Here is a 10,691-nt window from a genome sequence, read left to right on the forward strand (position 1 = left end):
CTGAGCCACAACATCTGACACAAGAAACAGAGAGGACGAAGGGGTGGTACCTAGTAAGAGATGTGATTGGGCCAGCCCAGTGTCGGTACAGAAAATTAACCAATGGGCTGCTGTCCCTGCTTTATGAGCCGATCGTTGGCCAAAACTGTTATTATTTTATTATAAATGAAATTATATTGGCCCCAAGGTGCGTCTGTGTTTGGTAACATTATATTCCTGTAGGACTGTACTGTAGCCAGGAGAGCTGTAGACATATTCCTGGTCCACTTGAGGAGAATTAGTGTGGAATGGATCAGTGTGATGCCAGATTATGTGAAAAATAGGTTCAAGGTTGAAAGTAACTGGAATCATCATTTAACCCTGGTCTCTCCCTGGTCTCTCCCAGCCTCTCTGGAGGGCGCAGAGCAGATGTCCATGAACCACATGGTGAGGAGGATCCTGGAGAAGGAAGGGTTCTTCGGACTGTACAGAGGAATCCTCCCCAACTTCATGAAGGTCATACCGGCTGTCAGCATCAGCTACGTGGTCTACGAGTACATGAGGTCTGGTCTGGGCATCCAGAAGTAACGGACACTAAAGACCTGGTCCCAGATCAGATGTTCTGATGGTTGTAGGAGCAGAGTCACCAGAACATCTGATCTGGACACTAAAGACCTGGGCCCTCATTCATCAACGTGGACGTAGAACATGTTCTATTTCCACACGTAAGCACAGAATGTAGAATCAGTGTACGCACAGAAAAATCGGGATTCACCACACGTGCGTACGCAGGTTCTACGCACACCTGTCATGATGAATATGACTTTGATCCTACGTTTGAGCTCGTGCACTGTTTTAAGTATTTGCATACCAGAACCGCCCCGATTAACCATATACGGTAATGGTATACCCCCATGAAATGTGAAAAAATGGACTAAGCCGAGGGAAGCGTGTTATGAGAACGGTGATGTCGGATATGATATCTATTAACCATTGCTGCCTGGGCAGCACAAACACTAATAAAGACAGTGCTGGAATATGACTGCCTTTTCCCGTGTTGTTTGATTAATACCCAGGGATTAAAGTTCTCCACAATTTTATTCCAAATCGCGATGGATTTCTCGTCAATTTTCTACCTGCTGCATATGATTTCTAGAGGCATACTACAATCTATTTTGATGTCAGTATTGGGTAGCCTATATAAACAATAATACGAGAGCATATACAAGAACAATGAATCTCACTGCATGTATGATGTAGCCTGCCTTTCAATACATGAACTTGAATCCCATCATGTTTGTGTGCGGGACTCACAAGGCTGTTGTCACAATGGGTGGTACCGGTACAGTAATAACAGTCCACACAATATCACGATGGACCATGCCATAGCCTATGTTCTATTAGGACATGATCTGTGACGACAAATGTTCTAGAATGTTTGATTAAGATATCATACTCTGACAGCATGCCTATGATCAACAAAAACGCGAACTTGAATCCCATCATATACATAGTCTGTCCACTATCTGGTGTCATTGCAATGCGTTTTTTATTCTTTCTTATACAGTAAAAAGGGGGAAGAACACTATATCGTGGGTGTTCATATGACTTGTATTCTGCTTACAGCTTCGAAATTCCACTCGTTTCGTTTAACGTAAAGCCTTTTAAATATAATCAAAACGTTCCTGTGTTTCTGCGGTCTGTGCGCAAAATAATAACGAGTTGAGCTACGCGGAGTACACCCCGTATAGTACACTCCGTATATTCCGATAACGCTATATGAACCATGCTGCATTCATTCTGAGAGAAAGATCTATTATTCCAAATGCTATTTATAGGGTTTTGACCATAATTACACTACTGTTGCTATTTTACAATTAACTATAATGGATTACGGGGGTCATACAGAACACGCGCCAGTGTCTTTATTTCCGCCTTGAAACTAATGCAGAACTGAGGAGCGCTTATGCGTAGTAACGATATTCTACCACTGGGCGTCAGCTAAGTGTGCTCCGACCTGTGCGTACACGTAAGCACGGAGTCAAGTTCAAGTTGAAATTGATGAATCCCACAAATCTGTGCGTAAGAGACGTTGATGAATGAGGGCCCTGACATGTCCCAGATCAGATGTGCTGATGATGGTTGTAGGAGCAGTCACCAGAACATCTGATCTGGGATTCAAAGAAGCAAAGGGGAATTCCACCAAAATAAACCTTTAGGTGCTGAAATCTTATTTCTTCTAACTTTCACCCTTTTTTTGTCGTTTTGTGTCCAAGTTTTCAGCTCTCAATCAAGTAAATTGTAATATGATGGGCATTATCAACTTGCCCTATGTCACTGTTCTGTTGCTGTAGAAACAGAGCTAGTTAATCTGCTAGTTAGCTAGTTCTTCTGTTAGTTATCTACTTCATCTGTTATTTAGCTAGTTACCGTAATTCCTCTAATAGTAACCCCGGCTTGTATTTGTTTCAACTGTAGCTGATACCAGGCTTGTATTAGGAGGGGGCATGTATAAGAGAGAGGCCTATATTTCTAATTTTCAAACAGATCATAATGAATAAATCAACATTTTGTGTCTGTTTGAACCCAGTAAAATGTACTGGGTTCATTTATTGAAACCAAGTACTGTATGAAATACGGTAGTAAACAGTGCAATTACAGGTGGTCAAAAAAAGTAAAATAAAGTAAAATAGTGCAATCACAATACTGGTATACGGTAATAATAATAATAATAATAATAATAATAATAATAATAACTTTGTTTTATACAATTCTGAGGTAGGCTTACTCTCTTGGTAAACATTAACACCATACCATTATATGGTATTTACTGCACAGCCAGGCCAGCATATACATGAAACCCGGCTTGTATTAGGAGGCCGGCTTATAATTGCTTAGCTCAACAGCGCACCCGGTCATTAATAGAGACCCGGTTTTTAATTGAATACCGGTTACTATTAGAGGAATTACGGTAATCTGCTATTTAGCTAGTTAATCTGCTAGTTAGCTAGTTAATCTGTTAGTTAGCTAGTCTAAATCAACAGGGGTTTTACTATCTAGCTGTTGCAACATCTGTTTATTCAGTTAAAAAGATCAGGTCACCTACACCTGAAGTGGAGAAAAGTTTTTAATTTGGTATTTTCTCTGTAGATTGTGAGACGAAGACACTTCAAACAAAACAGTGATGGTGAAACAGTGTCTTCGTCTCACACAGTGATGGTGAAACAGTGTCTTCGTCTCACACAGTGAGTGATGGTGAAACAGTGTCTTCGTCTCACACAGTGATGGTGAAACAGTGTCTTCATCTCACACAGTGATGGTGAAACAGTGTCTTCGTCTCACACAGTGATGGTGAAACAGTGTCTTCATCTCACACAGTGATGGTGAAACAGTGTCTTCGTCTCACACAGTGATGGTGAAACAGTGTCTTCGTCTCACACAGTGATGGTGAAACAGTGTCTTCGTCTCACACAGTGATGGTGAAACAGTGTCTTCGTCTCACACAGTGATGGTGAAACAGTGTCTTCGTCTCACACAGTGATGGTGAAACAGTGTCTTCGTCTCACACAGTGATGGTGAAACAGTGTCTTCGTCTCACACAGTGATGGTGAAACAGTGTCTTCGTCTCACACAGTGATGGTGAAACAGTGTCTTCGTCTCACACAGTGATGGTGAAACAGTGTCTTCGTCTCACACAGTAATGGTGAAAACAGTGTCTTCGTCTCACACAGTGATGGTGAAACAGTGTCTTCGTCTCACACAGTGATGGTGAAACAGTGTCTTCGTCTCACACAGTGATGGTGAAAGTGTCTTCGTCTCACACAGTGGTAAAGTGACACAGGACAATTGATTTGCACAAAATGGTTGCAAGAAAATATTTTTACAGCATATAAACCCAAAAGTCAAGTTAGGTGGAATTCTTCTTCAAACATCAGTTTAAATGAAGAGAACAAGTGTCAGGATCATTTCGAGAGTTTGTTATGTTTCTGGTTGGTTTTGGCTGAGATGAGACTGATGTTTCCTCCTGAGTGCCAGGATGTTAAGGAAAGATTTCAAATTGTTAAGAGATTCGACAGGATGTTATTTTGCACATTTCCAGTTAGGCTGGTTTATGGGAGGGTTTATAGGGTGGTATTTAGGAAGGTTTACAAGGTGGTGTTTAAGAGGGTGGAAAGGGGAATTTGTGCCTTAATATTATTATTGTTGTTGTTTCTCAAATCTCTGTGCGTCTCCACAATCATATCTTTGCCTTTTTTCCAAAGTTGTTAACTAGATACTCATGTTTACATTAAAAAAAATAAGTATTTTATACAAATCTGAGTGGTCGTCAGTTCATGAATGTTTTCTGTTGGATGAAGTCTTATGACATTAGCTATAATCTAGACCAGGGCTTCCAGTCAGATTTGGTCCATTTGTGTATTTTATTTATATTCCAGGAGTGAAATAATTACAAGGAACAAATGTGCTGAAATAGGATCTAAGACATTTAGTTACTTTGTAAAGAAAATATCCATTTCAGAATGTTGGGTCAAATTCATTGGCTCTTGGCTCTCTAACCATGTCTTGGCCCTCTAACCATGTCTTGGCCCTCTAACCATGTCTTGGCTCTTGACCTTTAACCATGTCTTGGCCCTCTAACCATGTCTTGGCTCTTCGCCCTATAACCATGTCTTGGCTCTTCGCCCTCTAACCATGTCTTGGCCCTCTAACCATGTCTTGGCCCTCTAACCATGTCTTGGCTCTTGACCTTTAACCATGTCTTGGCTCTTCGCCCTCTAACCATGTCTTGGCCCTCTAACCATGTCTTGGCTCTTGACCTCTAACCATGTCTCCACGTCAGAATGTTTAGGCACCAATCTTGAGTCCACAGACCGAAGATCAGACTGTATGCTACAGTACATAACCCACCCTGGTAAATAAAGATTAAAAACAACCTATACTGGTAAATAAAGGTTATAAACAGAACCCACCCTGGTAAATAAAGGTTATAAACAACCTACCCTGGTAAATAAAGGTTATAAACAGAACCTACCCTGGTAAATAAAGATTAACACTTTAATCGCCGGAGACGCCGAAACTCGTCATTCCCCACCATGCTCATTCTGCCAATGACGCCGTAACACGTCTTTGATATCAATATTTCAAAAATCTGTGATCGAAATCATATTTCTCCCCCGGAGACATGATATGTACTGTTGAGCCCCACTCAACTCTCCAACGGTTCAAGAGCGCCATCTGGTGGCCGATCGGCAGATCGCCCAAACCGGAAGTGATGTGGATGAAGTGGTGCTCACCCATATTTCGTCCGGGCACTCGCTATCGTTAGAGGGACTCCATCTTGACACACTGAACATCGATCGGTGCAAATAACTCGATAAACAACATGATTTGGACGTATATACTATTATACAACCTGGAAATGGATCGGATATTTCGACATCCCATAATAGAAACATTTCTGTTCCACGCTCATCCCCCAAAGGCGCGAGCAAGCCACGGTGAGTCCCAGCGTTATTTTTTAATGTCTTCGATACGAACTGCTCTGATGATCATATCACCCACACCAGATGAATCATATAACGTTGTCCACGGAATTATAAACGACCCCCCCCCCCCCCCCCCCCCCATCCGGTCATCATCAGATCATACTTAGTAACTTCTAGAAGTACGTCCAGTTGACATTTTTTATCTGGCACCGATCGCTATCAAACTGTATTTCATCATCAATATAATGCATTTGGGGCTATAAATCATGTTCTGGAGAAAGCTGCAGAAAACGACAAAAACATACTTATACTTTAGACCGTATTTTAGTATGAATATGTGAATGAAAAAGTATAACGTTGCTACACCCTGAACAATAGATATAGGACGTTGAATGGGCCATAATAATGTCAATTTAGCAATACAATTTAAAAAGTTATAGCCCTGCAAAGAAGGGGAACTTCTCCATGTTAAATAGGGCTGGCGAAGGATGGTAAATTATGAATTTAACCATGGCGATCAAAGTGTTAAAAACAACCTATACTGGTAAATAAAGGTTATAAACAGAACCCACCCTGGTAAATAAAGATTAAAAACAGAACCTACCCTGGTAAATAAATGTTATAAACAGAACCTACCTAAATAAAAATAAGTAAACTCCACTAATATTGAGAGATGACAGGTCGAGACGTCTTTGAATCAAATATCCAACTTTAATTATGCAAAGCATCAGGAAACATGTCGACCCCGAGTGTTTATGTGAGGTTTCCTCTGTGAGGGTCTTCTGGATACAAGCCTTTCAGCAGCAGTGTCCCCACCAGCGACAGGAAGGCCACGACGGTGAGGACGGCTCTCAGGGCCTTGAACCAGCTGGGGTAGGAGGGCAGCAGAGCCAGGTCGTAGTGCAGAGACACGCCCAGTCCCATGATCACCATGGTTACCGCCGGAGTGATGCTGTCGCTAAGCAACATGGCCACCCAGGCCAGCAGCGGCGGGACCACGCCATTGGCCAGGTTTATCCAATCGGGCTTGGCCGGGCTGCCGGCGGGAAGAGCGAAGCCCCATCTGGCCCCGCCCAGGAAGGCCAGGACGGAGGCGGCGTAGGCCAGCTGAGCGTAAGCCAACTCTGGGATGTAGGTCTCTGTGACGGCCATGACCAGAGGAGGGCAGATGAGGGGGATCAGGCCCGCAAGGCCCAGGTATAGAGCGGGGCGGGGTGTCTTACCAACGTGCTGCATGTCATAACGAAGCAGATCCAGTTCTCTGGGTGCAGGTACGGCCTGCTGCCGCTTCTTCAGCCTCCCTGCGGAGCTGTGGAAGGACTGCAACCAAGCAGCACCCAGGACCCCTGCTGGGTGTCGAGCAGCACCCAGGACCCCTGCTGGGCTTCGAGCAGCACCCAGGACCCCTGCTGGGCCTCTCAGTGACCCAGCTGCAGTGGAGGGGGGTCTGGCTGGACCAGTCTGGGTGAGTCGTGAGGACAGTCTAGTTGAGGAGACCCAGCTGGTCAGAGGAGAGCAGGACCCAGAAGAACCTCTGATCCACCAGCACACCTTTAAAACATGCAATACACACATTAATAACCTGACCAGACAGTATGATACATTATGATCAGAACTCTAACCAGACAGTATGATACATTATGATCAGAACTCTAACCAGACAGTATGATACATTATGATCAGAACTCTAACCAGACAGTATGATACATTATGATCAGAACTCTAACCAGACAGTATGATACATTATGATCAGAACTCTAACCAGACAGTATGATACATTATGATCAGAACTCTAACCAGACATTATGATACTTTATGATCATAGTGAAGTGAAGTTTGGGGTGGCCTTGTTTTATTCCCATCTTATCTTGTTTTATTGTTGTATATCTGTACTGTATTATATTGGCTTTCTACTGTTTTGTCAGCACATGTTATACTGTGGTGCTGTGTCTTTGTTGTTGCTATGTATTTTATTGTAATGACTGGAAAGCACTTTGGCTCAACTCCTGTTGTTTTTAAATGTGCTCTATAAATAAGTGACTTGACTAAATACATGGCATCATCTGGTCATAACGAGATCATACCAGACTAAATACATGGCATCATCTGGGCATCATCTGGTCATAATGAGATCATACCAGACTAAATACATGGCATCATCTGGTCATAATGAGATCATACCAGACTAAATACATGGCATCATCTGGTCATAATGAGATCATACCAGACTAAATACATGGCATCATCTGGTCATAAAGAGATCATACCAGACTAAATACATGGTATAATATGGTCATAATGAGATACCAGACTAAATACATGGCATCATCTGGTCATAAAGAGATCATACCAGACTAAATACATGGTATAATATGGTCATAATGAGATACCAGACTAAATACATGGCATAATATGGTCATAATGAGATACCAGACTAAATACATGGCATCATCTGGTCATAATGAGATCATACTGCTGTCACATTCACAATTCTTAAGGTTTTTAAGATTTTACTGATAACCTTTAAGGCATGACATCAGGGCTGGCATCTATCTACACGTCTGACCTCTGACCTTTTGAGATCCAGACTGAAGATTACAGGTGTCCTAAAATGGTGTTTCTCAATATTATCATTTTATTCCCCCGTCTTACCCTTGCTATTATTTTATTTCTACTATACTATATACTATTACCTTTATCATGTTTTGTAACAGATTACAGAAATTCAAGAAGCCTATTAGAACGTTAGGTTCTGAATCTGATATGATGTTGATTAATATATCTGCATTATTTTATCCCACTTTATGCTTTGCTCTTGCTGCTTGTTTTACACTGATTTTATGTCTTTATTACTGATGTAAAGCACTTTGAACTGCAATCCCCTATATGAAAGGTGCTATACAAATAAAGTTTATTATATTACATGTCAACATTCTGATTCATAAATAATTGCAACGTCTTAACAATTAGTAGAAGAGACCAGAGACACTGACCTGGTGGACAGAGACATGAGTCGTCCTGAGGACAGCAGAGGACATCTCACCTGAGGACAGACCAGACATCAGGGTAGCTTCACCAGGCTGTAGGAGCTACCATCCATATAGAACCACCAGGGTAGCTAGCTTCACCAGGCTGTAGGAGCTACCATCCATATAGAACCACCAGGGTAGCTTCACCAGGCTGTAGGAGCTACCGTCCATATAGAACCACCAGGGTAGCTTCACCAGGCTGTAGGAGCTACCGTCCATATAGCCCCTTTCGTGACTTTCGGTTTGCAAGCCTGGGGCTTTTGTCACAAAAGCCCCAGGCTTGCAAACCGAAAGTCACGAAAGGGGCTAGAAAGGGGCTAACGTCCATATAGAACCACCAGGGTAGCTTACACCAGACTGTAGGAGCTACCATCCATATAGAACCAGGATTTATTATTCTAGTGCCAACGTCTGAGTCTGGTTAGACACTAAACACATTTAAATATCTGTATGCAAGAAATACTAAATTTTACTTAGAAGAGTTTACAATGCTGGAAAATATCCTCCATATAGTTATTCATATTACTGACAGATAATTCTCCATCCATATTCTGACCGGTAGTATATAGTTATTCATATTACTGACATATAATCTTACATAGTTATCCATATACTGACCAGTGGTAGTTATCAATATTACTGACAGATAATCTTACATAGTTATCAATATTACTGACGGACGGACAGCACGCACTTACCTCGACAAGTTCTCGCACGTAGTCAAATGAAAGGCTGTATTATTACTGTCAGCTCAGGAGATATAATGTCATTATATCAGACATGTATGTAGTTATATTAGACATAATATTAACATGCCTGTAGTTGAGGTCAGTCAATATACTGTAGTCTGTCTCTGTTGCGCGTTTTATTCCTTCCGTGCAGCGCATTGACCTGCAGGAGGTTAGTTCCGTTATACGTTCTATTGATTGATTGATTGATTGAAAACTTTATTAACAGATTGCAGAATGGGTACAATACAGTACAGCTCAATACACACAATTGTTAAGGGGATGCAGACCAGAGAAAGACTTTCGTCTTGTTTACATCAGGGTCCCCCATTTTCAATTCATCAGGACATATATGATATACATGACATACAGATAGTCAGTACTGCTACATCTATACATTTATGACATACCAGATTTGCAAATACAGTACTGTTTGTGATACAGAAGGAGTCAAGAAAAGGGAGTATATACATTTGACGTAGAAACTGTACATTGGAGGAGGTTGGGTGGGGGGGGTTGGGTACATTGGGATATTGACAACCATACTGGGTAATTTACATTGGAGGTGGTTGGGGGGGGGGGGGCACACTGTATAAACAAGTAAAACTGTACATTGAGGGGGGGGGGGGGAGGAGACACTGTACAAACAAACAAAATTGGAACATTTCCAACCCCCCCCCCCCCCCCCCCCCAATGTACAGTTTCTTCGTCAAATGTATATACTCTCTTTATTAGACTCTTTTTGTATCACAAACCGTACTGTATTTGTAAATCTGGTATGTCATAGATGTAGCAGTCCTATCTGTATGTCATATATGTTATGATGAATTGAAAATGGGGGACCCTGATGTAAACGAGACGAAAGTCTGTCTCTGATCTGCACCCCCCTTATTGAGCTGTACTGTATTGTACCCATTCTGCAATCTGTTAAATAAAGTTTTCATTCATTCATTCACACTGCTGTCATGTCAACACCACCAGTCCCCATGGTGTCAGGCTCCTCATTCACTTCCATTTAAATATCATATTTCAGAATTATAAACAAAAAAATACAGCAATATTATTCCGTGTATTATATTTGTTTGAGTTAAATGTACTTTTTTTTATGCTCTCAGTAAGCTCACGTGAGGTCTGATTCACAACACTAGATGGCGACAAAAAAGAAGCTACTTGCTACAAAACAAACATTCAGAGAAAAGGAATGAATGAATGAAAACTTTATTTAACAGATTGCAGAATGGGTACAATACAGTACGGCTCAATATATACAATTGTTAAGGGGATGCAGACCTGAGAAAGACGTTTGTCTTGTTTCCATCAGGGTCCCCCATTTTCAATTCATATAGCGAAGGAGGAAATGTGATGTTCGAGTTGAATCTACTTAATCGTGAGGTTAAATGTGACTTTGAAACTTGATGTTTAAAATGATTACAATCGTTATTAAATTAATCACGATATCTGCTAAAAGG

The 10,691-nt window shown here is 41.5% G+C and overlaps 2 protein-coding genes across 2 annotated transcripts in view; one reads left to right on the top strand and one right to left on the bottom strand.

Annotated features, from left to right (window-relative positions):
• The window catches only part of LOC311224483 (mitochondrial adenyl nucleotide antiporter SLC25A24-like), a 44,541-nt gene extending 40,053 nt beyond the window's left edge, over positions 1-4,488 (top strand). Inside the window, exon 10 of the mRNA XM_084309498.1 lies at positions 386-4,488. Within this exon, the coding sequence (XP_084165624.1) occupies positions 386-567 (182 nt within the window). The 3' untranslated portion in view covers positions 568-4,488. The remainder of the gene's footprint in view (positions 1-385) is intronic.
• A 1,412-nt stretch (positions 4,489-5,900) lies between these two features.
• LOC311224948 (transmembrane protein 69-like) lies at positions 5,901-9,346 on the bottom strand. Its single transcript, XM_084310109.1, has 3 exons — positions 9,193-9,346; positions 8,459-8,508; positions 5,901-7,016 (listed from the first exon to the last, which is right to left on the bottom strand). Exons 2-3 carry the CDS (start codon positions 8,501-8,503, stop codon positions 6,219-6,221), a joined length of 843 nt encoding a protein of 280 aa, XP_084166235.1. The 5' UTR covers positions 8,504-8,508; positions 9,193-9,346; the 3' UTR covers positions 5,901-6,218.
• Between the last annotated feature and the right edge of the window lie 1,345 nt (positions 9,347-10,691).

The sequence above is a fragment of the Notolepis coatsorum genome (assembly GCF_963971535.1).
Source record: "Notolepis coatsorum genome assembly, chromosome: 3".
Taxonomy (NCBI): Eukaryota; Metazoa; Chordata; class Actinopteri; order Aulopiformes; family Paralepididae; genus Notolepis; species Notolepis coatsorum.

Bases quoted from the DNA above. Each gene is read 5' to 3' on its own strand.
- LOC311224948 (XM_084310109.1), bottom strand. From the start codon at position 8,503: ATGTCCTCTGCTGTCCTCAGGACGACTCATGTCTCTGTCCACCAG. The intron at 7,017-8,458 runs GTCAGTGTCTCT...CATGTTTTAAAG, and splicing joins CTCATGTCTCTGTCCACCAG to GTGTGCTGGTGGATCAGAGG.